Source organism: Halichoeres trimaculatus, unplaced genomic scaffold, assembly GCF_033239565.1.
Source record: "Halichoeres trimaculatus isolate MK-OKI-2021-1 unplaced genomic scaffold, fHalTri1.1 fHalTri1_scaffold_3, whole genome shotgun sequence".
In the NCBI taxonomy this organism is placed as follows: Eukaryota; Metazoa; Chordata; class Actinopteri; order Labriformes; family Labridae; genus Halichoeres; species Halichoeres trimaculatus.
In genome coordinates, this window is record NW_027437181.1 from 643,315 (window position 1) to 671,059 (window position 27,745).

Consider the following 27,745-nt stretch of genomic DNA (forward strand, 5'->3'; position numbering starts at 1 on the left):
GTGACTGTGGCTGTAGCTGTGATTTCATTGACCCACTTTAACACAGAGGAGAACTCCAGCTGTCTGCACCTCCTGACCCCAGACCTGGATCTGGTCCCTGTAATGCTGTCCTTGGTATAAATCTGTTTTATTGTCGATGTTTAAAAGCCTCAGTCACTGTTTTCATGCTGGACCTGAACAAACGTGGGCTGTCACAGCGCCAAGCGGTGAAGCTAAAGACAGATGTGAGCCGCGTTGGTCCTGAGTGACTCAAAGACCGGGTCTGCAGATCCACTCAGAGGAAGTCCTGGACGGGTTTCAGGATCTCAGGAGCAGAGCAGAGACGCACCTGTGAGACTAATGTAGAGCTACAGCCTGTTAGCTTAGCTTAGCTTAGCTTAGCTTAGACACCTGTGAGTCATCCTCATTCACGCTGAACAGTCTCCATCGACCTTCAGCAGCTCTGAAGGTCGACCTCAGTTTGTTTCGTTGTTTGAATCATTGGGAATAAAGTGCTCCAGTATTTCTGAGCTCCACTTTAAAAAGCTTTAATACTTTTTAAATTAATCATTCGTTAAGTGAGCGTCAAAATTACTGTTTGAATTTTCTTCTTCTGTGATTTATTTGATGCAGCTCCCGCTCTGTTTGACTTATTAATCACATCCAGGCGAGGAAAGTTTATTTATATATGTCGGCAGCATGGGGATTACAAGTTTTTCACTCAAGACACAAAGATAACGGTTAGAAAAAAAGACATTTTAATGAAAGGTTTAACTTAAAGTAGAAATCAAAAGGCCAGAGTCACAGACGGCCTGGAGCGTTGTCCTCTAACATCGGACTAAAGGGTGGGGAAAAAAGACCAAAACAGCTTTAAAATGAAATGAAACGGCAAAAACAGAAAATTAAAAAATGTTTTAAAAATATTTAGGAAAGAAGCACCAAAATTAGAAAAATGATCTGAGCAGTGGAATAAATATTAAAATAATTTATTTTCATGATAAACAGCTGCTGTAAAAAGAGGAGTCATCAGTTCAAAGGAACTCAGAGATATTTTAGTTTTCTAAGAGTTTAAAAAAAAATTCAAACTACTTCAATAGATTTCACCTGTCAGTAAAGACACTTTAGAAATGGATGAAGCTAACATTTCCTGATTTTCTGATGATTTCTTATATTTTTGAAGCTTGTTAACTCGTACCTCTCTCTGCAGCGTTTGTTTAAAAAAGTTTGCTGCTCTTTGTGTTTTGAAATTGGTCTTTGAAAAACTAAAACTGAACAAAACTACAGAAGAGACTTTAAAACACGAATGCAACAATTGTTTAATCAGTAATTATGAGTTTTAAATAATGTGCACAACATTTATATGAAAACAACAGATTTTATTTGATTTATTTATACATTTATTTATTTATTTAGTTATTTTTTTAATTGTTTTGTTTTATTTATTAATTTATTTTGTTTTGTTTTATTTATTTATTTATTTATTTAGTTATTTTATTTTATTTGTTTTATTTATTTATTATTTATTTATTAATTTTTGATTTATCTTTTTTCGTATATTCTTGTATCTTCATAGATATTTTCTTTGTTTTTCTGGCTGGATGCTTATTGTTGCCACTCTTGGGGATATTGGGACACAGATTTTTGTTTGTTTCTACCCGTCATGTGTTTTTTTTTTTTCTTTCAGTGTTAATGTTTCTGTGACCTTATCTGAAAAATAAAAGTAGACCTTGACTAAAAAAACAAACAAAAAAAAATCAGATTCACTAAGAAAAAAAAATATGACTGAATTGTGAAAATCTCATGTAACCAACCAAAAGTTTCACTCTGTGGTTTTTAAGCTCAGAGAGTTTCTCTATCTGTGGTCCTCCAGGCCAACACGGTCCGTGACTCCATGGCCAAGTCTCTGTACAGCGCCCTGTTCGACTGGATCGTCTTCAGGATCAACCACGCTCTGCTCAACGTCAAAGACCTGGTGGAGACCACCAAGGTGGGTCCTCAGAAACACACGGAGCTGACCCCGAGTAATCCACTGAAACTATTGTTTGGAACTACTGAACTCTACTGTTCTGTTTAGTCATTTTGTTCAGACCTGGGAAACTCTACTTTACGTATCCAGAACTTCACTGAGATTTAAAGTTTACTCTAAGCTGTGTTTGTGTGTTTGTCTGCGTCAGATCTTGTCCATCGGCGTGCTCGACATCTTTGGTTTTGAGGATTACGAGAACAACAGCTTTGAACAATTCTGCATCAACTTCGCCAACGAGCGTCTGCAGCACTACTTCAACCAGCACACCTTCAAGCTGGAGCAGGTGAGACCTTGACTAACCCTCTGTTTACAGCGTGTTCACATCCTCCAGGCTCTGACTGACAGCGGAGAAATCCCCCGTCACGTCACCGTGCACACACAGCTCAGTGAGCTCAGTGCAGGAGTTCTCCTTCCTCTGGTTACGTAAGGGGTTTAGTGGAGGAGCTGTGGACCGTGTGACCGCTCGGCTCAGGACGTATGTTCTCTCCACCAGCTGATCACCGTCTGACGCTCTGAACGTCAGGATGTGTGAGGGTCAGCAGAAAGCAAACGTCATGTTTACAGTGGGATTATCTGACTCAGCAGCCCGCCCTGACACCAGGGGGCGCTGCTGGATCCTGCTCAGACGTGTTCAGCTCCAGGTCATTAACATGTCAGGGGATTTATCACACGTGTGTGTGTGTCATAGGAGGAGGCTTCAGAGACTGCTTTGTTTTAAGGCTTTCAGGAAAATGAGCTGCTGTGCTGCAGATTGGAGCAATGAAAGCTCAGAGTCCAGGTTTCAAACACGGCTTGTTGCAGGTTTTTGTTTACGCCGTTTGTCGGAGCAGGTCGGGGATAAACTGTGGGGTAACTGGTGGTGGTTTCAGGACTCGGTTTCTCTGGTTCTGCTGATCCGTTTCAGACCTGTGTGAACAAACCCTCAGCCCGTGATCAGGCCACTGAGAGAGGAAGACAAAATGAATGAGAGGTTGTTATGAAAATATTTATCCAGTGAAACGAGGGGATAATCAGGAGATCACTCAGCTGGTCGACCACCGGGCGCAGACGCTGACAGAAAGTCCAAACCAGGAAGTGCTGGTTCGCCTGATGGTGTTTGGCTTTTTCAGGCTGGGAGCTTTGAAATGATGGAGAGCGGAGACAAGAGTTTTAGGATTGAAAGGAAGTTAGAGGATGGATTTTCAAAGTAAAATGTTAATTTGTAGTAGTAATCAGATATTGTTGTCCTGACTCACAGTTACTGTTTTGTTATTGGAGCCATGAAACGCTGGTTATCTGTTGTGTCGTAGCTGTAGTACAGCCACCAGCCACTAGCCGGGGCTGTAGCTCCTTTATTAGCCACTGACATCAAACTATAAAGCTCTACTACCTGGATCTAATCAAGCACCTGCAGAGAGGAGTGAAGGTGCTTGTTCTACAGTTCTTCAGTTTCATTTATCAGACGCTTTTGTCCAAAGCAAAGTACGACACAAGCAAAAATTAAGACAGTAGGAAAAACTAGTTAGTGCGACAACAGTGCAACAAGTTATTCAGCTGCAGATTAGGAGCAGGGTATTTATTAATTAATTAATTTATTTATTTATTTAATAATGTAGAATAATCTTGCCAACAAACTAGGGCTGAAGAATTAATCAAATTTAAACCAGCATCCAAATGTAATAGAATGCATTTTTTTTATTTTTATATATTTTCATTTTTTATTATTATTATTGTTTTTTTTTACTTTTTTTGACAGAATGCAGTTTTTCAGTTTTATATTTTTATTTATTTATCATTATTATTTTTTAAACATTTTTGATAGAATGCAATTTTTTTTATTTTTTTATTTATTTATTTGTTTTATTCTATTTATTTATTTATTTATTTATTTATTTATTTATTTATTTATTTATAACTTTTTTGATGGAATGCAATTTTTATTTTTATATCATTTTTGTTTTAATTTTTTTTACTTTTTTTTTTACTTTTTTTACTAGAATGTAGTTTTCAAGAGCAAAGGCGGCAATTAAATAAATAAATAAATGAATAAATAAATAAATAAATAAAAGTTTTAAAGTCCATTTAAAAAGTGCAATCCACAAGTTTACATATTTCAGTTGCTGAGCCAAAACTTTTTTAAAAGCTATCGTGTTAGCTTGATACCTGCTACAGGAAGCATGTGCAGAACGCTCAATTGTTGTGGGACGTATTTAGCGATGAGCTGCAGTTTATCATCAGCTGAATAAATGAAACACTCGCAGCACAAAGCAAAACAAACATGAAAACTCAGGAGAGTAAAAAGCAGCAGGACTCTCTGACAGGTTCAGTTTCTCGCTCTGAGTCAGGATGAGTGAATCACTGCTCTCATTGGACGATGGTTACAGCATGTGGAGGGGGCGGGACAGGATCCTGAGCGATGTAACTCAACACCCCCACAAAGCCCAGCTCAGGGATCTGCAGGGAGCTGAGTCAGCGTCCACCTGACGCTCACGCTGTTTTATAATCTCTGATCCAGATCAGTCAGAGCCAGCTGACCTGGGCAGGTGTTGCTACGGGGACGAGATCATCTTCCTGTCAGTGTGTTTACCTGTGAGCTGAGTCTGTCTGTGACTCTGGGGTTTGTCAGAGATGAGACCAGGGCAGGAGGAGATCCTCAGAGACTCTTATTAAACCTCCTCTGGATTAAAGTCTTTATTGGTTGAGTCCTTTTCCCAGGAACGGACAGGAAAACAACAACATGTACGAGGAAGCGAGAGCTCAACACTCTGAACGCTCCTCAGAGCTCTGCAGACACTTTTTAAAAAGTGCAGGGCGCTCTGAGATGAAGGTGAGATGAGTTTAACCCTGACGCTGACCTCTCTCTGTCTGCTTCGTGTGTCTGCTTCGTGTGTCTGCAGGAGGAGTACAGGTCAGAGGGCATCAGCTGGAGAAACATCGACTACATCGACAACACGGGCTGCATCACGCTGATCAGCAAGAAGCCCACGGCGCTCTTTCACCTCCTGGATGAGGAGTGCAAGTGAGTCTCTCAGTCCCTGGACCAGGTCAGGGTTTTCTCTCCCCTGTGTGCTGGATCAGAGCTGAGGAGGAGGACGTCGAGGTGGGACCGGCTCTGACTGTGAAAGCAAACGATGAATAAACATAACTCAGCTCTTAGGTAACGACTATCAGCTGCCAGACACAGCCTGATACACCACCACAGATCCACTCTGACACCAGATATGATGGATCTCCTCAGAGAACAGAAATAAGGAAAAGCTTCAAGTTTTACTCTGATATGAGCAGAAGGAGGCAGCATCTAAATGTCACAACCTGGCTCAAGGGTCATAACCAGGGCTCTGCAACCTTTACTCCCATTGGAGCCATTTTTTCCTCAGCTCACCTGGTTTAAAGTCGTTTAGAAGCCACAAAATCCACTTTATCTTCACAATAAAGACTATATAGTGTTAAACATTCAATACATGGTTAAAATCTGGAGAAAAATTATCAGAACCAGACGTAATTTTAAATTTATGAAATTGTACAAGTGAAGTCTTAGTTTTTAATTTTAACAAATTGACAAAAATTTGCAAAATGTTTTAGATTTAAAAAGTTTGCAAGTTTAAAATTTGTAAAAAATGTAAAAAAAAATTAAAATGTCTTAAAATTAAGAAAAATGTTTATTAAAAAATTAAATTGTCTTAAAATTTAGGAAAAAAAATATTTTTTTAATTCAAATGTCTTAAAATTTAGAAAAAAAAAAATAATTAAAATGTCTTAAAATTTAAAAAAATACTTTTTTTTAAATTAAAATGTCTTAAAATTTGGAAAAATATTTTTCTAAATTAAAATTTCTTAAAATTTAGAATAAAAAATTTAATTAAAATGTCTTAAAATTTAGATTAAAAAAATAAAAAATGTTGAAATTAAAAAAAAATCAAAACATTAGTTACTTTCAAAAATTAAAAAAAATAATAATTTCAAATATTTGAGAAAGATTTTTTTTTTACGTTGCGTATTTGTAAAAAAAAAAAGTAAAAAATTTCTATAATATCTAGAAAAATATCGGAATTTAAAAACCTATCAATCATTTTTGTGGTAAAAATTTGAACAACAGTAGTAAAAAATCAACCTTTTTTTTTTTCTGCAAAAAAAACTTCACAAACATTTTATCAGGCTGGTGCACACAACACTGAATTCATCTTAAACTGTACTTTTTTAAGAGGAGAAGTGCAAAAAGGAAATGAAAAGACTTTAAACTCCAATGACCGAGGACACTACACTGAGATGACAAAAACAGAAAGTTACACCTGAAAGAAAACGCCTCACAAGCTCTGTCCCAGGTTTCCTGTCCTGGCCCTAGACTGTGGTGTGCCTATGACGGGGTCGGTTACGTGGAAGCTGAGCGGTAAAATGTGGTTTTATCGTCACGGTGACGTGAGACCAGCGTTAGCTCGCCACAGCTTCACTGAGAAATGGACTGAAAATGAACAGAGTTTTAAACCTCAGACTCTGACATCAATAATCCAACACTTTGATGCAGAAAGTGAAACGTTTCTCTCTGAATTTGACCTTTAAGAAGCAGAAAACTTCAGTAACTTTCCAACAAAGAGCCGGCGCAGGCTCCGAGGGGAAACGTGAGACTGTGTTTCTGCAGGTTGTTGGTTCATTTGCTCCATCCAAACAGTAAATTCATCAAACCTCCCTGTAGGTTTGCTTATATAATGCTTAAAGGTAATCTAATCTCCATAATTTAATCTGCAGTCATGGACCCCTTGTATTTCTGCCAGCAGTATTTCCTCCTGACGTCCCGGTCCTCTTCATCCTGACTTCATCCTCCTCCTCAGAAAGTCTCTGAATCTCCGTCTCTGCTGCTCTCAGAGCTCAGGTTTCCTCCCAGAAAGCCCCTCGGCCTCCTCCTGTGAGCTGATGGTTTTCTCCTCAGCGAGACGAACATCTGAGCGTAAAACCATCGACTCTGACTGAGGAGAAACCGTCAGAGCAGCCCACCTATCAGACTGTATCAGACTGTATCAGGCCGTTGTTTATGTTCTGGTGGAAAAACTCATGTTTTCACTTCATTTGTAGATGATTGGATCACTAACCTGTCAAACATTTCCTCTGTTTCTACCACAGCCTTCAACAAGTTCATCAAAAGTGCATTAAACGATTAGAAACAGACTTTTTTAAACAATGTTTTAATCCAAAACCTCCGTCCTCAGCTTCCCTCAGGCCACCAACCAGACCCTGCTGGACAAGTTCAAGCGTCAGCACGAGGGGAACAGCTACATCGAGTTTCCTGCCGTCATGGAGCCCGCCTTCATCATCAAACACTACGCTGGGAAAGTCAAGTACGGCGTCAAGGTCGGTCCAATCACCCCCTCACACACACTTACACACACACACACACACAGAGGTTTGGTTTATTTCAGCAGGATGTTTGGTTCATGTCACAGATTTGTATAAATCAGCATCAGATGGAGCTCTGAGCCTTTTTCTGTTTCTGTGAGATCATCGCCCTCGTCCTGATCGTACGTTTTTAGGAAGCAGAGTAATCCCGCTGGTCGCCCACAGGCAGCACAGGGCCGTTTTAATCTGACCATGTGAGACCTCCGTCTGTTTTAATCCCGTCTGTTCTGATCTGAAATAAAAATCAAAAGAGCTGGGGCATATTTTTCAGGACTTACATAAGATTTAGGTTGAACAGATTCACCCACAGGAAACTTTTGGAGCTTTTCCAAACGTTACGTCACGTCCAGCAGGAGCAGCAACGGGTTCAGATTAAAGCGTCGACACGGCTTCGCTCTCTGCCTCAAACTGAAACAGCCAGAGTCTCTAAAACAACAGTTTATATATTTTTTTTTACACATCTTTACAAAAAGTTTGTCAAAGTTTACACATTTGTGTTTGTCGCTGATGAACTATTTTTCTGGTTTTGTTTTTCACATTCAGGCTTTAACATGTTTAACTCTATTTCCCTGATCAGGACATGTTTGCAGATTTTTCCAAAGATTCGTCAGGAAAGTTCATAACAAACAATCACATGGCCCAGATTTCAGGGATATACAAAGTTTTAAAGATCCTCAAAAAGAAAAACACGATTTATTGATTTTGAATCAAAATGAAACTTTTTGAATGAAAATATTAAACAAACAGAAAGTTGGAAAAAAAAAACGAAATTAAAGTCATTCAGGAGACACAAAATATACTTTACCTTCTAAAGAGGATTTAGTATATAAAATTCTATAAATAGGTAAAATTTAGTGGATAATTGTCAAAACCAGAAGTTGTTTTAAATTTATGAAATTGTACATGTGATGTCTTAGTTTTTACTTCTTATAAATGTACAAAACAATAGCAAAGTTTCAAGTTTAAAAATTTTGAAAATTTGAAAAATTTTTACAAATTAAAATGTTTAAAATTTAGAAAAAATGGAAAAATTAAAAAAAAATTGTAACTTTCAAAAAATTGAAGAAAAAAGACAACAAAAAATTTGAAAAAACATTTTTTTTAAATTGTGAAATTGTCAAAAAAAAAAAAGAGAAAATGTAAAAAATGTCCATAATATTTAGAACAACATCGGGATTTCAATACCAGTCAATACTTTCTGTGGAGAAAAAAGGGAAAAAATTAAACTTTTGGTTTAAATAATGTGAGAAAAGAAAATATAAAACAAACAGAGAGTTGGTAAACAAAATGAAACCAAATCGTTGAATCATCACTTTCACTTCTTTCACATTTCCAAAAAGTTTAAATGACTTAAAACTTCGTAATTTTTTAAAAATATAAAAAGAGGCATTGACAATTTCTATGATATGCATTTCTTTTTTTATTAATAGTGACCGGTAGGTGTCAGCTGATTTGCAAAAGTTGTTGCTTTTGCATTGGTGTTTTTCCTTTTGCATTCATATAATAGCTTTTCTTTAAACCGTCTGGCCCCCACAGGCCACCGTAGATTACTACATGATATATATATATATATTTTTTTTTTAACTTAACATATATATCTAAGCAAAACTATCAATCAGACGTTTTTGCAAAGTGCTGAACATGGAAACAATTAATTTTGATAAATGAATGAAATGAGGGGTTTATGAAAATACAGTGGAGGTCAAATAAAATGTTCAAATAAAAAAAGAAGCTTATACCAACAAAAATAAAGTAATTTCATCAGATAAAAAACAAGTTAGTGAAAGATATTGGTTAAATAATTAAGAAAAATTATTACAGAAGTAGAAATATATTTAAAACGCCATATGATAAAATTAGAAGATACAGTACAGGGATTGTTAAAATTGACTTATGTAATAAACTATTGGAGTTAAATAAGTTAAAGTAGAATTAAACTCAGTTTAATAGAAACTAAAACAGCAGATCTTAAACTTTTAAAACCAGTTTGGCAGCGTCTGAGTGGAAAGTTGATGCAGATTTTATAAAATGATTCAGTACTAACGTCTGTTTTCATGGTGTCGTGACGAACTCAGGACTTCAGGGAGAAGAACACCGACCACATGCGGCCGGACATCGTGGCGCTCCTGAAGAGCAGCAAGAACGCCTTCATCTGCGGCCTGATCGGCATCGACCCCTCCGCCACCTTCCGCTGGGCCGTCCTTCGAGCCTACTTCAGGGCCCTGGTGGCTTTCAGGGAGGCGGGGAGGAGGCACACGCAGAGGAGGAGTGGTGAGTCCTCCTTCCTCCAGAGGATCCTCCTGTAGATTACACAGAGGTTATAGATCTGCAGCCTACAGATCAGCTCACAGAGCTTCCTGAAGCCAGTCATCCAAATATTACTAACAGTGTTTAGTTTTCCTGCTGAGCTCAGAGTTCTCGTCGTGTCTGTTCATCATAGCTCTGTCTCCTCCATGCTCAGCGTCCCACTCTGTGTTTGTGACCTGCTCGTAGTGCTGCCCTGTGTTTATAAAACTTTCCTCCAGCTCTGAATCTTTGTCTCTTCCAGCTGTAGCTTCCTCATGAACGCCTCTGTCCGTAGACTTCCTCTGGCTTTGCTCCGTATGATGTTAGACGCTCTGTGAGTTTTTGGCTCTGAGTGTATTTTTCATGAGGTCATGGATGACTCTGAGCGAGGTTTAAATCGAGGACACAGAGTGGACATGCTTTGGGGACACACGTCTCTGCAGTTTGAATGTCAATCGTCTTCTTTCCACATGTCTTGCGCAGGTTTCTCTCCAGTAGACGACTGCATCTCTTCATCTTTTTCCTTCGCTGTGTAATCTCTCCTTTCTCTGTCTCTTTCCCTCCCTTTTGTCTTTCTCTCTTTTCTCTTTCTGTTTTGCTTCTCCAAGGGCATGATGACGCTGCTCCCTGTGCAGTTTTGAAAAGTGTGGATAGTTTTAGCTTTCTGCAGCATCCTGTGCATCAGAGAAGCTTAGAGATCCTGCAGAGATGCAAAGAGGAGAAGTACAGTAAGGCTGCCACTCCGACCGTAGCTGCTCCTGTCTGCATGTCACACAGCGGGGGGCGAGGGGGCGAGGGGGCGGGGCCGACCAACATCAGCTGGTTCACTGCACGCTAGCACAAGTCAAACTGAGAGATTATAATCCTTAGAGTAAGAGAAACACTGACTGTAGGAAAAGAGGGTCCATCCCCAACAGGAAGTGATGCGGACAGCAAACGTAGATGTTTGGTTTTCAGTCACTTGGCTCAACTTTCTTGTTCTTCACCTCCAGGAAACAAAAGCTAAGGTCGATAATTTTTGGTCTTTATCCAAGTTTATGGTCAGTTTTGCCCTGAACACAACATAAATATCATATTTTTACTCTTTATAGTCATATTATCATGAAAATTAACATCACAACACAGCGATAAGACTGAAAACAAGCTAAAAAAAAAAACTGAAGCTAACTTGTTGGTAAAATGACCACTGTTGGAGGTGATAAAATAAGAATGAGCTTTATTTCACTTTCCATCACTTTTCAAACAGGCTCACAGAGAGATTTGCAAAATAAAAAAGGAAAGAAAATAAATATGTGAGGGGAATGAAATTAAAAGAAAAAACCCAAACAAATTTAGACTTGAATCAATAATATCAAATTTAATTAATCTGGAGATTTTTTGCAATTTTTATAATTTTTTTGCATATTTTTGGAATTTTAATTTTTGGACATTTTTTAAAATTTAGAAATAAAAATCAAAAATTTTGAAGATTTTGCAAAGTTTTGAATTTTTAGCAAATTATTTAAATTTCTTTTTTAAAAAAAAAAAAACAGAAAAATTTTAAAATCCTACATTTTTTGAAAATTCAGCCAATTTTTGAATTTACAATTTCAAACTTACTTCTGTAAATTTATTAATTTTGACAAATAAAAAAAAAAATTGGAAATTTAGCACAGTTTGTTATCATCTTTTTTTATTTCCCCCCCCCCCCCCCCCCCCCCCCCAAAAAAAAAAAAAAAAAAATTAACCAAACTGTTGATTCATGAATCTTTTTCACATTTCCAAAAAGGTTCAAATTAAATTAAACTTCATAATTTTTAAAAAAAACATGATGAAATGGCATTGAGAATTTATGAAATTTCATTACAATCAAAAAATTTTGCAGCTTTTTTAATGCCATAAATTTTGCAAATGTTTAAAATCTAAATCAAATATTGAGGAGTCTGTGAATGAATGAAGAGAGATTTATTCAAGAGATGAAAAGTGGAAATTGATCTGAGTGAAATGTGTAAATTTTTCCAGTCAGAGGGCTGAATATCAAAAGGAAAAATGTCCATTTTCTTCATTTATTCTTGGAACAGAGAAAAACAGGCGGTTTGTATGAAGACTACTGTACTGTCAATGACGAAATCTTTAAATCAAGTTTAAAATTCACCGTAAACAAGTGAAGAAAAGATGAAACATCAGTGGTTTAGTCTTTGGTTCCAGTCGGAGTCTAGCGGCTACGTTTTGGAGCAGTTGTAAACTATGTTGGTTTAAACAAGAGGAGAAAAAAACTCGTACGACAGATCAAGATTTTTCTGGATAATGATGATAGCTATAAAATTTATTTATGTAGCACTTTTCAAAAACAATGTTGCAAAGTGCTCTCCATGATAAAAACAAACAGTAAAAATAAATAAAATAGAAGCTGTAAGAGAGAGGTAAAGAAATGTGAGGAAACATCTGTAAAATAAAAATAATAAAAGATTAAAAAGATTAAAACAGAAGCCAAAGGTTAAATCTGTCTGAGAAACAGTCGGTGACACAAACAAACATTTTTATCGCTGCTCCTCAGTTTAAACTTGCAGCTTTGAGTTTCTGCAGTGAGTCTGGATGTTTGTCGGTCTCGGTCCTCCTCCGTCCTCCTCCGCCCTCCTCCGTCCTCCTCCTCTCCCTCCTGCATGCTCCTGCTCCTAGCCTCATCCTGCACGTTGCTCCCAGCATGCTCAGCTTCTGTCACTAACACCAGCGTGGAGCTAGGAGAGCACGAGTGATTGGGTTAACTGGTGCTGGGAAAACAGGACGCACGGATCAGTTTCTTCTTCTTCACCTCAGAGTTGGAGATTCCTGCTCATCTGTAACCACGTTCACTAACGTGTTCACTAACGTGTTCACTGACGTGTTCACTAGCGTGTTCACTAACGTGTTCACTAACGTGTTCACTAACGTGTTCACTAATGTGTTCACTAACGTGTTCACTCACGTGTTCACTAATGTGTTCACTGACGTGTTCACTGACGTGTTCACTAACGTGTTCACTAACGGCACATCAGCTGAAGGTGGTGGGGGTGGAGGGCAGGGTGGGGGGAGGTCACACTGATGGACACAGATTAATAAACAGTTATCACTAACGAGCTCACACACACACACACACAGCTTTCAGACGACCTCTTCCTGTCCGTGGTTGATGACGCTCAGATGTGTTTGTGTTTGTTTTGTGCCGCCTGCAGCTCCTGATGACAGAGACCGCGCTCAGAGCGATGAACCTGGAAACGGTACACGGTTCATATGACGTGCTGACTCACATCCCTGTAGAGTAGGCTAACACGCTGTAGCTGCTCTGATTGGCTGGAGGTCGTTTCACTGCTTCCTGTAAACACACACACTGATTCTGGAGACTGATCCAGAACGTAACAAAGATCAGAAGAATCAAAGTTTGTGATTTAAAACGCACTGATACTAAATAAAATCATTGGTTAACATTTTTTAACTGAATATGCATCAGATCTGTCAATAAAGCTTTCAACTTTTATTTTTTTTATTTTTGCAGTTTAAAAAAACAATGCAAATGTCTCTAATTTCAATTTTTGCCATTTTTAAAATTTAGAAATAAAAAATCAAATTTTTTAAAAGATTTTGCAAATTTCTGAAATTTAACAAATTATTCAAGTATCATATTTTTGAAATAGTAAAATTTTGAAATTGTACATTTTTTTTCTAAATTAAGCCAATTTTTGAAATTACAATTTTAAACTTACTTTTGCAAATGTATTAATTTGTACAAATTTTTAAAAATTGTTAAGCACATTTTGTAACTCTTTTTTATTTTTTTTATTTTTTTGCAAATTTATGAAATGTCATTATTATTGAAAAATTTTGCAACTTCTTGAATTGTCATATTTTGCAAATTTCTGAAATTTTTGCTAATTATTTAAGTATCTTTTTTTTAATTGCAAAATTTTGAAATTGTATATTTTTTAGAAAATTAAGCCAATTTTTGATATCACAATTTTAAACTTACTTTTGCAAATTTATTAATTTGTACAAATTTCTGAAAATTGTAAAGCACATTTTGTAACTCTCTTTTCTTATTTCTTTTTATTTTTGCAAATTTATGAAATGTCATTATTATTGGAAAATTTTGCAACTTCTTGAAATGTCATATTTTGCAAATTTCTAAAATTTTGGCAAATTATTCAAGTATCTTTTTTTTAATTGCAAAATTTTAAAATTGTACATTTTTTTTAAAAAAAATTAAGCAAATTTTTGAAATCACAATTTTAAACTTACCTTTGCAAATTCACTACCTTGTGCAAATTTTTAAAAATTGTAAAAAAAATTTTTTTTTAAAAGGAAATGTAGCACATGTTGTTACTCTCTTTTTTTATTTATTTTTTTTGCAAATTTATGAATTTTTTTGATTATTGAAAAATTATGCAACTCCTTGAAATGTCATATATTTTGCAAATGCATTTAATCTGAATAAAAAAATTGAGTAGTGTCTTTGTAAATAAATGAAGAGAGATTCATCAGGACACAAAAAGAGGAAATTGATCTGAGTGAAATCAGTAAATCTTTCCAGTCAGAGGGTTTTATATCGAGAAGAATCAAAGTTTGTGATTTAATCGCCCTACATGTGCGCCGGCTCCGCTGCCGCCGTCCTCTAGGGGCTGAATGCTCGATGGTTTTTTGGAAACTTTAGATCATGATTAAAGCTCCGCCCACACTGAGCTGATCAACGCTTCAGTATCACCCTCCATCGATCCGCACTAACAGTAACTCACCATCCATCAGTCGATCACCGCTCTGACCCAAAGGCACAAACACTCACTGCAGTAACACTCAGCGTCCGTGGCGTCCAGGTGTGCTTGGTCTGGGAGCTGGCTCTGAAAGGTGTGACTGTTTGTCCTCGTCGTGTCCAGTGTGTGTGGACGTGTGTGAGAGCGTTTGTGTGTCTGTTCCTCCACGTGACGCCGTCCTGTCTGTCCGTGACCAGGTGTGACCAGGAGGAGTCCACGGACGCCGCTGTCAGACCTCCAGGGGAGCAACACCATCAACGAGAAGTCTCCACGGTAAGAGTTCACACACGGCGGCCTGTCGCCAGAAACCTGGAGAGAAAGTCAGCACAGAAACCAGGAAGTTTGAGTTTGTTAGATCCTGACTTAGATTAACGAAGCTGCCTGGTTATCTGATCCTGTTGGAAGGTCTTTTTATTTCCACGTTAGGGTTTCACTCCATATTAGGGTTTTATTTCCATGTTAGGGTTTTATTCCATGTTACAGTTTTAAATCCCTTTTAAGTGTTTTATTTCCATGTCCTGGTTTTATTCCATGTTAGGGTTATATTTCCACTTAAGGGTTTTATTCCACTTTAGGGTTTTATTTTCACATTCTGGTTTTATTCCACATAAGGCTTTTATTTCCATGTTAGGGTTTTGTTCCACCTCAGGGTTTTATTCCACATGAGGTTTTATTTCACGTCAGAGTTTTTTCCACGTTAGGGTTTTATTTCACATTAGGGCTTTATTACAAGTGTTTTATTCCACCTTAGGGTTTTACTCCATGTTAGGGTTTTATTTCTACGTCCTGGTTTTATTCCACATTTTGATTGTATTCCACGTTAGGGTTTTATTCCACCTTAGGTTTTTATTCCACATTAGGGTTTTATTCCACGTTAGGGTTTTATTCCACCTTAGGTTTTTATTCCACATTAGGGTTTTATTCCACGTTAGGGTTTTATTCCACCTTAGGTTTTTATTCCACGTTAAGGTTTTATTCCACCTTAGGGTTTTGTTCCACTTCAGGGTCTTATTCCATGTAAGGGTTTTATTCCACATTAGGGTTTTATTCCACGTCATGGTTTTATTTCCATGTAAAGCTTTTATAAACATGTTAGGGTTTTATTCCATGTAAGGATTTTATTTCCATGTCATGTCTCCTTTTTTTAGAGAAGGATGATACCAGACAAAAATTCAGTCTGCAGTGTTTTGGATTGTTGTTATATGTTATAGTGTTATGGATTTTTTTTAAAATCAGATCTTTTTTTAGCCAAATTCAGATCTGTATTTTCACGGGGTAAAAAAAATCCTGTTTTGATTGTTTTCTTCTCAGTAAGTCCACAGTGGCAAAGAAAACAGTTTTACCCATTGGGAAGTTGAGTTTTATCATCATCACCATCAGATATTGATGAACCAGTTCATCTGTCGTCAGAGTGGAGCTCAGAGTGGAGCTCAGAGTGGAGCTCAGTGTGGAGCTCAGTGTGGAGCTCAGTGTGGAGCTCAGTGTGGAGCTCAGAGTGGAGCTCAGAGTGGAGCTCAGAGTGGAGCTCAGAGTGGAGCTCAGAGTGGAGCTCAGAGTGGAGCTGTATAAATCCTTCCTCAAAGTGATTGTTGACCTTTGCCCTCCTACCTGTCTCTGTCTCTGTCTCTGACCTGCTCTGTGGTTCACACTCGTCCTCTCAGACCAGGACGGCGCTCACCCTGAGCAGCTGCTTCCTGTGTGATGTAAAGGCAGAGCTATGCTTCAGCGGGGACGTCTGGGGGTGATAAATAAGGAGTCTCTGCAGGGAGCGTGTCGGCTGGACGCGGTTTTGGACAGCGCTGAGGTTTATGGGACTCTGTGTGGAGGTGAACAGTCTCCACAGAGAGTCTCCACAGAAAGCTCATTGTGCCGAGTGTTAGGATCCACGGGTTGCTCGATCACCTCCTTCACCTCCTTCACCTCCTTCACCTCCTCTGCTGTAATTTATAACTCTGTATGTACGTCAGGTTGCAGTGAGAGTCATGTCTGTGGGCTTTTCCTGTGGGACTGTGCAGATGTAGAGCAGACTGAGGTCAGGATGGTGGATCAGACTCTGACAGTCTCTGACTCTTTTAATGGCCTCCTCAGAAAGGAGGACTCAGAAAGACCAGGACCCCTCTGAGGGGTTTTAACACCTGGTCTCTGGTTCCAGTCCAGCACCAGATCCTGACTGAGGCTGTGAGCAGGGACCTGAGTTTTTACACCAGGATCAGCTTCAGACGGACTGTTCAGGAACACAGAGACTGACGCTGATTGAGATAAAGACAGAGAGAGAGTACGGAAACAAAAAGGGACAAAATTATCTGAGTGCTAACAGCAAAAAAACTGAAATCTTATCGAGTGTTTTCGTCTTATTTCAAGTGAAAAAAAAAGTCTTTTTACAAGTTATAAAAAGTTAAAGTTAAAAATAATAAAAATGATAATAATAATAAAATATGTAGCGTATTAACGTGAATTTGACAAATTTATTTTGAGCAACTTTTTGTTGTCATGTTACAAAAGTTAAACTTTTCAATCAGAATTTTTAATAAGTGAATTTTTTGGATCTTAATTTTTGAATAAATGAATTTAGGACAAATAAATTCAGAAACATGGTTTTCATAGCAAAATAACTCAGAGAGAGTATGGAAACAAAAAAGGGACACAATTATCTGAGTGCTAACAGCAAAAAAAATGAAATCTTATCAAGAGTTTTTGTCTTTTTTCAAGTAAAAAAATGTCTTTTTTTTCAAGTTATTTAAAGAGAGAAATTTGCTGGAATTTTTTATCTTAAAACTAGAATAATTTCTTAATACAAGTTATTTTTCTCTCGTCCCATTGTCAGATTTATTTTTTTATTGTTAAAGTAATTCAGACTTCGCTCTTTAAATAACTTGAAATCAGACATTTTTCTGGACCGGTCAGGTAAATGAGGCTCAGATTTAGTCTAAAAAGACATTTTCTACTGATATTTAGACAAAAACACTCGATAAGATTTCAGTTTTTCGCAGAGTATTTAAAATTCAGGTCCAAAAAAATAAGATATGGTTGCTCAAATTCAGTTTGTAAAAGTCAGATCTGAAAATTCTAGTTGGAAAATTCAGATTGCAACATCCGGGCTACCAGGGCAGGAGAGAAAATATCAGAACCAGAATCAGAACCAGAATCAGAACCAGAATCACCTTTTTTTGCCAAGTATTTTTAAGAATACAAGGAATTTGACTGCGGTTTAAACTGCACACTTTCAGTACAAATGTTGTGAATAAAGACCCAAAGAGAAACACTAAATATTACAAAAAGTAAAAAAAATAGAGCTTAAGTAGTAGAAAATTTAATAATAATAACAATATTAAATAAAGAACTTTGTACAGAGTAGAATAAAAATATATACATTTAAAGTTAAAAAAAAAAAAAGAATAATGACAATAAAATATAGAGTATAAACGTGAATTTGACAAATTTATTTTGAGCAACTTTTTGTTGTCATGTTACGAAAGTTAAACTTTTCAATCAGAATTTTTAATAAGGGAATTTTTGGATCTAAATTTTTAAATAAATGAATTTAGGACAAATAAATTCAGATACATGGTTTTCATAGCAAAATAACTCAGATTCAGTGGTGTTTTATTTCAGTATTTAACACTTAGATAGTTTTGTCCCTTATTTGCTCCCATAGCAGACTTCCTCCTCCTCCTCTGTCTGTCTGTCCGTCTCTCCTCTGGACTCGGTCCAGGATGGTTCCTGGTTTCCTCCAGGACCTGACCGCCCTGTTTTTGCTGGTGCTCTGAGCAGGTGGTTTGGTTTCACCTCGCGGCCTGAGGTTTAAGCCTCCACGGCTTCAGGAAACTGTGTCAGATTGAGTCAGACTGAGTCAGACTGTGTCAGACTGAGGCTGAGGGGTTTCCTCTCCGCGAGGGGAAAAGGTGGAGAGCAGAGCCTCTGCTGGTCACATCCTTCCCTCTGTACGGACACAGAAACACGGCACGCTCTGCTGCTTCAGCTTCAGGAGGTTTGATGAGACCAACAGCTCTGTGTGAGGATCTGACGCAAGAGTTTAACATCTGAGGGAAAAACAGGATCAGGAAACTTTTAATAAACATATTTATATTTGGATTATTGAGGCTATTTTAGGCATTGTTCAAAAGTTTTACGTTTTTGAGGCTTCATTAGTTTCTTTAAGATCTTTAAGACCTTTTATCCATGTGTGTGTGTGTGTGTGTGTGTGTGTGTGTGTGTGTGTGTGTGTGTGTGTGTGTGTGTGTGTGTGTGTGTGTGTGTGTGTGTGTGTGTTTGGTCCGCAGTAGTTCTCCGGGCCTCGGCTGGAACGGTCGAGTGAGTCGACAGAGTCGTTTGTCGTCCAGCGGCTCCAACACAGAAGAAGACGGCGTCTTCGTGAACTCTGCCAACAGCAAACTGCTGGAGCGAGCACACGACATCCTCATGTCAGTAACACACACACACACACACACACTCACAGACTGAAACATGGAGGCAGACTCAGTACATGTGTGTTAGGGTGAGGTTAGGAGGCGGGTCAATCAGTTGTCCACTTTAACCAGCAAAAGTTTGATGATCTAAACATAACGAGCAGGCTGTAACCGCTCTGGATTCATCATCAGACAGAAGTTATAAACTGATTAAAACTGAAGGATTTTAATTCAGGCTGCTCGAAATAAGAGCACAGAAAGAGCTTTAACTGTTTGATATAAACAAAAAGTATTCAATGTTAATTCATTGTTAGCTACAGAGGATACACTGAAAAAAAAACTGGAATCTTATCAAGTGCTTTTGTCTTTTTTTAGTAGAAAATGTATGAGGTTAAATTTGTTCCATCAGAAACTGAATTTGAATTAAAATATTGAATTTGAAGAAGCATGATGTGAAATTAAATTTAATGTTTTGAAATTGAATTTATTATTTTTTTTTTTTTAATTTGAAGTTGTGTTTTACCTATGAAAATTCAACTCTTTTTATACTTTAAATTCAAAAAACACAAATTTAATTTCAATTCACAAAAAGCAGATTTACAATTCAGTTCAGAGCGACCGTTACGTCATCTTGTGCCCGTCGGGGAGACTAATCGAGCAGATTCACGGACACCCTCTACACGTCCGCTAACTGTGCCGACATACCAGGGCTGCTGTGTTAGCTGTTGTTAGCACGCCCTGCGTTTAGCTCACAAATACCACACGAGGGATGTAAACAACACTGTGACAGCATTTCTACAGATATAAGTTGAACAATACTATGTTTACGGCTGATTTAGAGTCACAAACATTTGTCAGAAGTGCTTTTGAACTGATTATGACAGGAGCTTGATAACTGTTCAGAACGGGGGGCAGCCATCTTTGATTGTCAACTCGGGGGTGATGAGGGCCATGTATGAGGTTTCATTCATTTCTATACCAGCCATTCTAGTTGACAGACAACCGTGTGTATTATGTGATTTCAAACCTGATTATTCAACCGCTGGTTTTAGCCATCGTTGAACTGACGATCGTCCCGCTCAGGGAAGGAGTACAGCTAACCCTGTCACGATAACAAATTTTGCTAGACGATAATTTTCCAAAATATTATTGACGATAAACAATATTATTGTCAATATTATTTTGATTTTTTCCATTTTTTCATTGATGTAATTATGATAGTGAGTACACCATATCAAAAGCAAGAAACTTTAATTTCTTAAGAGTATTTAACTGTAATTAAAAGGTCAGGATCTTTGAAATAAAATAAATCAAACAAAAAATATAATAAATTTAACAAACAAGAAAGAGAAAAAATACAAAGAAAATGAAATGGACTCTCTTTTAGAAAAAAATACATGTCAATGATAAAAACTATAGCCTAAATCAAAGTGAGTTTATACAGTTCCTGAATTGTTTGTAACATGTCCTTTTTCCCAGTCAATCCGTACTGTCTGTCAAACATTTTTAACATTTCTGGCTTTAACCGTATTGAAGGGCTGCATTTCTTTGGTAATGTATCTGTCTTTGAGCGCCACCGTTTGGTGCTTTTATTTCTATTTGCTTTGCAGACCAAAAGCCTCAGTAAGAGCGGATTGTAAAAGAACAAGGCTCCGCTGCACCTCCCCTTCTTCTTCTTCTTCGTCGCCACTATTTTCAAACAAATGCGACATATCAGCTGGTTGGTGTTCATGAGCTCACACTTTGTTCATTCTGATAAAAACTAAATATTCCCACACTGGGACTGTGGCAGGCGGCTTAAGAACCGTATCTTTGGTGCCATCACTCATATTAGCGTGTGTTTCCTCCTTACCCCTCAGGACGCTCGCTTCAGCTCTCTCCGTGTGTACGCGCCAGCAGCCCCGTCTTCACCCCAAAGATCACATTTTTGACAGATGCTCACTCCGCTATAAATCTGCTAAATCTGCTATAGAACCTATGCACCCTGATGTTAGGAAAGATAGACGTAGTGAGCCATCTTCTCTGGATCCTGAGACCTCCTTTATCTGAAACCTGTGTCAGCAAACATCTGGCTGCTGCAGCGTCCTGTAATGATCACCACATTCCTCCAAACTCCAGAGCAGCTGATCTGTGGTCGACCCTGACCTCTGACCTCTGTGTGGAGGAGAGAAAGTGACGAGGGAATTTTCCCCGGAGGGAAGAATAAATTCAGGGTTAATGGACAGAAACATGACCCTCTGAGCCTGTGAAACTGTCAGCCTGATTTTAGTTTCTGTGTTTCAACAGGAGGAACAAAAACTACAAGTCGAAGCCAGCTCTTCCTAAGGTGAGGCCGTGAATGGAGAAATATCAACTTTTCTGATTAATTCTGAGTATAATCCACTGATTTTGACTTTTCTCCTGCAGCATTTGCTGAATGTAAAATCCCTGAAGTACCTCAGCAGCCTGACTCTGCACGACCGCATCACCAAGTCGCTGCTTCATCTGCACAAGAAGAAGAAACCGCCCAGCATCAGCGCACAGTTCCAGGTCGGACAGAGCTCTCACTGTAAAAAAGCTGTGAAAAAAATCAAAATAAGGTCCATCCAGCGTCTTCAAAGTGTGACATCATGTCTGCAAATCTGAGAAAAACCCATCTTTAAAAGTTTCCCTGACTCTGACTCTTCCTCTGGGTGACGCTCAGTAACATCAGTTACAATCAGCTCTCGTTAACAGCTGAATAAAACTCCTAATCTGACCCAGAATGAGTCTGATTTTTGGGAGTGCACCCTGTGGCTGTGGGAGGTGTGGACCAGGCCGAGGCCCCTCTGGCGGGCCGCCCGGGCTCCAGTGTGTGGATGACTTCACTTCCCACATCCTGTGCTGCGCTGATTGCTTTAATCTGCAGCGGAGGGGGAGGAGCCTGAATTCCTCCCACACACACATGCTGACACACATGCTGACACACATGTGCACATGTTTACACACACACAGCGAGGGCAGATGGAAACACTGCGCTCAGGTTGTTGGAGACATGTTGCTTGTTTTATGATCTGAAGCTGGGACTTTGATCCAGCTGCAGAGTTTCACTCAGAGCTTAAAAAAGTGACGTCAGATCCTTTGGTTTGTCAATAACTGCAGAGGAAACACAGACCTTACCTGCAGTATCCTCAGCGTCCAGCAGGGGGAGCCTGCTCTGCTCTAACTCCTGTGTTTCTGTCCCCCCAGGCGTCCCTCAATAAGCTGATGGAGACTCTGGGTCAGTCTGAGCCTTATTTCGTCAAGTGCATCCGTTCCAATGCTGAGAAGGTACGCTGCGTTCACTGACCCCTGGTTTTTGAAGCTTCTTTAAATCCTGTTTGAAGCTGTTTCTCATCCCCCTCATCTCTCTGTGACCTCCTCCCCTGTTCCTCCCTCCTCTCCCTCCTCTCCCTGCTCTCCCTCCTCTCCCTCTCAGCTGCCTTTAAGGTTTAATGATAACCTGGTGCTGAGGCAGCTGCGTTACACGGGCATGCTGGAGACTGTGCGCATCCGGCAGTCGGGTTACAACATCAAGTACAGCTTCAAGGTAACACACTCTCACTTTTTAAAAAACCCTCTTTATTACAAATGTCACATCTTTATTCCTCTTTTTTATTTATTCAGCATAAAAATAAAAAAAAAGTTTGACATTTCCTGCAAACATTAAAGCACCTTGATCACTCATACCACACTACAGGCGTAGAATATACATTTCTGTCCAATGAAACTTTCTTTTTCAGGTTACTGTCTAAATCTCTATCTAAAAAATCCCTCACTTTTTGGAAACTCAGATGCGATCCAAACAGTTTAATCCCTCTTTAGTTTTAATAAACGTTTCAACTTTAAAACAGGAAGACTGTTATTTATAGCTGGAAAAAGTATTTCCAATGTTCTTAAAGAAACACGGTTTTCAAGATATGGTAGGATACGACATGATGCAGAAGTTCCCCAAGGGGATTACTAAAGTAAATCTTCGTCTTCTACTTGTCTGGTATGATACGATAGGATAATAATATATTGACGGCATGACACAATACAATACATTGCAGCAGGTTACAGTACAATACAACATAGTCACAAATAGAAAGATATTGTATGACATGGTACGGTACAGTCTGATATAAGGTACGGTACAATAGGATGTCAAACAATGAAATATGCTATGACATGGTATGGTACAATAGGATATCATATAATAAAATACAGTAAGTCATGGTACAGTACAGTAAAGTATGATAAAAGGTACGACACAGTAGAAAATCATGCTGTAGGATATGGTATGACATGGTACGGTACCGTACAGTATGATAAAATGTATGACACAGTAGGATATTATGCAATAAGATATGGTATGACATGGTATGGTACAGTATGATATAAGGTACGGTACAACAGGATGTCATACTTAAAGGTATGGTACGATGTGGTACGGTATAGTACGGTATGGTACAGTACAGTAAGATAAAAGGAACAGTACAATGGAATGTCATACAATAAGATACAGTAAGCCATGGTACAGTACGGTTAAGTATGATAAAGTTAGACGCAGTAGGATATTGTGCAATAACATATAGTATGCAGTGATACGGTATGTTACAGTATGATAAAATGAAATGTATGACACAGTTAGATATTATACAACACAGTATGGTATAACATGGTATGGTACAGTATGATATAAGGTGCGGTACAACAGGATGTCATACTTAAAGGTATGGTACAATGTGGTATGGTACGGTACGGTACAGTATGATGAAAGGTACGGTATTATAGGATATCATACAATAAGATAAAGTAAGCCATGGTACGGTACGGTAAAGTATGATAAAAGGTACGACACAGTAGGATATCATGCAATAACATATGGTATGCTGTGGTTTGGTACGGTACAGTATGATAAAATGTATGGAAGACTAGAATATTACAAAATAAAATATGGTATGACATGGTACGGTACAGTATGATATAAGGTACGGTACAGTATGATGTCACACAATAAGATATGGTATGACATGGTACAGTCTGGTTCATTATGGTATGATAAGTCATGATACAGCACCTTTCAGTACATTAAAAATTCTGACTGTTGTGGACTAAGGGAACCACCGAGCGGTTGATGTATCCCAACTGAGAATGAGTTTCTTCATTTTTATCTTAAGGTATAAGACCTTATGAATGATGGCTGAGGAGTTTCCTGGAAATAAGCTTTATTTCTTGTTCAAAAGCTTTATTTTGGAAAATGGTTGATTGACTAAAAGCTGTTTGTCTGAATTGTTACCTGTGGACAAAAGCGTCGGCCAAATGAAATTCTGACTTTGAAGCATTTTCAGAAATTTTTCCTTTTAGTGTAATAATGATAGCTTCACTTAAACATTACAATGAGGCTCCTTGATGGTCAAAGCACAAACTGCAGAAAATATAGAAATATTTACAAAAAAGAAAGCTCAGTTTTTCTCCTCCTTTTTGGATTACTGTATCATTTTTTTCTGTTTATGGGGAAAGTTACTTTTTTAGACTCGGTGGTCTCAGTTGTTCCCTTAAAATGCTTTAATCAGACACAGTAGATGAACTCCAGAGGGACAGAAACATCGTCTAACAGAGCCGTACCAGCCATGACTCCTGAAATAACCTTCATGAGTTGAATCAGGAACTCGTCTGACCGTGACATGAGTTTCCTGAAAAGTTAACGCAGACCTGCTTCTCTCTTTCTCCTTTTATGAATTAAAGTATCAGGTTATCCAGAAAGAAAACACCCTTTGAGCCAAGTGTTGAAAGGAGTCAGAGGCTGATGATATTAACATGTTGGAGCTTGTGCTGGCCGAGCGCTGAGAGAAACACAGACCGACTACTGACACAGATCGGGTTTGGAGCTGATTGGATCTGAGGAGATGCTCACTCCCACGCCGCTTTCTCCTCGCTGGAGTTTCCATTTGGTGGTTTCTGAGTTTTCACTCGTGCTTTTCATGTCACACTGAGGCACAGATGAAGTTACAATGAGTCATTCTCCTTAAAAACACATTTTCCAGCGTGGTCGTATCTCCTGGAGCCGTGGAGGTTTGATGGGGTTCGAGTTACTGAGACGCTGACATCATCACGCTGAGACCCCGCCTCTCAAATCAGTCATTACAGTCATTAAAACCCAAAGAAAACATAAAAATGTGGTTTAATTATATTTGTTGGACGTTGTTGTCTCGTTTTAATCTCTCCAGGACTGAGTGAAGCCTCATAAAAACCGTCTTCAGTGATCTCATCCAGCTGCTCTCAGCATCACACGCCGTCATTTTCCAAATATTCCTCCAAACAGATTTAGAGCAGCACTCAGAGCTAATGAGAAATATCTGGGCCATGGTATCACTGAGGAGGACTCAGCTGAGCATCAGGACAGAGCCTCTCCTTTGTCTGAGTCTCTGAAACTCTCCCCGTGCCTGTGATGGTATAAACACAGCGTCTGTGTCCTGTCCACCCCCTGCAGCCCAGGGAAGGTGCTCGCTGCGAGGACGGGGGTCAGACAACAGGCCTCAGTTTGAGGAGTGGGAGTTCAGCATATTTGGACCATGACGATGTCTGAAAATACAGACTGTATGGACTGCTACCTGGAAACCGTGTGAGCCCTGACAGCTGGTTTGATGCTACGGGAGGCTGCGTCAGCTTCTCATGGTGGTCAGAGTTCAGTGTGAGGAGTGAGATCCGACTTTTTCCTCTTCAAAAAGAGATTTCTTGAATTTGTTTAGTAGTGATGGTGGAAGAGGCTTTTGTCCTGATGTCCTCTTCTTGGCTTTTATTTTTCTTTGGGTTGGAGATGGTGTGCGCGCTGTCCCTTTAACTGAGGTGCTGCACTCTCCATGCACGGTGGTGTTTTGCTTGAATGATGTCTAAACACATGCATAGACCTACAATAGGATAACGGTCCTATCTCATTGTAAACATTGAAAATGAAAACTTTAACTATTTTCCTCCAAAATAAACCCTGAAATTATAAAATGCAGGATGATATTATAAAATGACTGTGCAATCAAAAATTGTGGTTTATGGAAAAAGATGAGATGTTTTTGTCCTCTAGTTACCTGAAAGGGTAATAAATTAAGAATCTGACACTGACCAAAAAAAAAAAACTTGCAATGCATCAGAATCAACTTTATCACCAATATAATGTAGGTAATTTTCCCCAGCCCTCCAATATTTATTCTCTGTAAAATAACTGATTCATGTTTGTTTCTCAAAATAAAAACAGTGACATTAATTAAAAATGCATTTAAGGGTTAAAATAATGACAAATAGTTAAATATTTTGATATGACAGTACGGTACATCACAAAACAGTACGGTACAACACAATACAGTACAGTACAGTGTGTTATGATATGATATGTTAGGACATGGAGTCAATGTGATGTGACAGTACAATGTACAATGTACAGTGTGGCGCCCCCATTGGCAGCCAGAGTCTGTGCAGTAGGGGCTATGAGAGAATCTGAGTGGAGCTGGGTGAGAACAATAATTTTTTTTTTTTTTCTTTGGAGAGTCTAATCTCTTTTTGGCTCTATCTCTGACATATTTTACTATCCCTGAAAAAATACTCAAGAACAGCAGCTGTCAATCATCGTTCAATATGACGTAAAGCCTTGTTGATGTGCAGATGTGAGAAACATTTCTACCAGGTGTATCAATTTTTTAAAGTTTGACCACAGCCCATCTGGAATGACTGGGGAGATGGATTTTTTTTTACCTCTACTGCAGCCAGCCACCAGGGGGAGCAGTTTTTGGGGTGACTTCACTTTGAGCTGAGCCAGATAACGTCCACCATTTTTTTACAGTCTATTGTTGTTACGTACAGGACAATACAATACGTCATGGTACAGTTTAATTTAGTACGGTACGGTACAGTACACCAGGGTAACGTGTGATGTAACACAGAACTGTGTTAAATACAATGATTTAGTACGGTTGGGCACAGTATGGTACGGTGCGGTACGGTACAGCAAGGTACAGCAAGGTACCGTGTGATACGAGTCAGAACAGTGTAATATACAATAATTTGGTACGGTGCGGCACAGTACAGTATGGTACTGTACTGTATGGTACGGTACACCAGAGTAACGTGTGATATGACACAGAACAGTGTTATATACAATGATTTGGTACAGTGCGGCACAATATGGTATGGTACAGTACGGTACGGTACACCAAGATGAAGTGTGATATGACACAAAACAGTGCAATAGACAATGATTTGGTACGGTATGGTGCGGTACACTAGGGTAAAGTGTGATATGACACAGAACATTGTAATGTACAATGATATGGTATGGTGCGGCACAGTATGGTATGGTACAGTATGGTACGGTACACCAGGGTAAAGTATGATATGACACAGAACAGTGTAATAGACAGTAAAACATCAGGAGCTTTGGGAACCACCACATGGTTTGCGGCTGAGAGAAGCATCTTTTTTCCCTCCTCATCAACACCTCCCTCTTTTGTCTCTCTCTTCTGTCTCTCTCTTCTGTCTCTCTCTTCTGTCTCTCTTTTCTGTCTCTCTTTTCTTCTCTTTGCAGGACTTTGTTCATCACTTCAAGGTGCTGCTCCCTTCGGGCACCAGGGCCACCAGAGAGAGCATCCAGAAGAGTCTGGACCAGCTGAACCAGCAGCCTGATGGGTACCAAGTGGGAAAAACCATGGTATGTAACTTTCTTCCCCTCTAGTCCTCATTAATCAATCACTGTTCACATTATCTGTTCACCATGACAGGTCAAAACTGGAAACATGAGCATGTACAGGTTTATGAGGATTCAGTAAGTCACATGACGTCACAGTGATCTCATTTCAAACCTCATTTTCAGGCAGAGCCGTGTTTGGGAAGTTACTGTGAGATCATACTGTGGTCATGTGTTGTATGTACTTACTGAAATCACTGAGGAGGAC

At 38.7% G+C, this 27,745-nt stretch overlaps 1 protein-coding gene across 7 annotated transcripts in view; it reads left to right on the top strand.

Annotated features, from left to right (window-relative positions):
- Positions 1 to 27,745, top strand: part of myo9aa (myosin IXAa) — a 145,963-nt gene that overhangs the window by 93,130 nt on the left and 25,088 nt on the right. For 4 of the 7 annotated variants that reach the window (XM_074665794.1, XM_074665796.1, XM_074665797.1 and 1 more), the window contains exons 10-23: positions 1,850 to 1,966; positions 2,154 to 2,288; positions 4,882 to 5,003; positions 7,186 to 7,327; positions 9,448 to 9,643; positions 10,267 to 10,386; positions 12,850 to 12,894; positions 14,616 to 14,691; positions 18,699 to 18,839; positions 21,111 to 21,150; positions 21,231 to 21,353; positions 22,032 to 22,112; positions 22,261 to 22,371; positions 27,379 to 27,501. In XM_074665794.1, coding sequence (XP_074521895.1) covers positions 1,850 to 1,966; positions 2,154 to 2,288; positions 4,882 to 5,003; positions 7,186 to 7,327; positions 9,448 to 9,643; positions 10,267 to 10,386; positions 12,850 to 12,894; positions 14,616 to 14,691; positions 18,699 to 18,839; positions 21,111 to 21,150; positions 21,231 to 21,353; positions 22,032 to 22,112; positions 22,261 to 22,371; positions 27,379 to 27,501 — 1,572 coding nt within the window. The remainder of the gene's footprint in view (positions 1 to 1,849; positions 1,967 to 2,153; positions 2,289 to 4,881; positions 5,004 to 7,185; positions 7,328 to 9,447; positions 9,644 to 10,266; positions 10,387 to 12,849; positions 12,895 to 14,615; positions 14,692 to 18,698; positions 18,840 to 21,110; positions 21,151 to 21,230; positions 21,354 to 22,031; positions 22,113 to 22,260; positions 22,372 to 27,378; positions 27,502 to 27,745) is intronic. The other 3 variants (XM_074665795.1, XM_074665800.1, XM_074665798.1) reach the window with 2 other exon arrangements.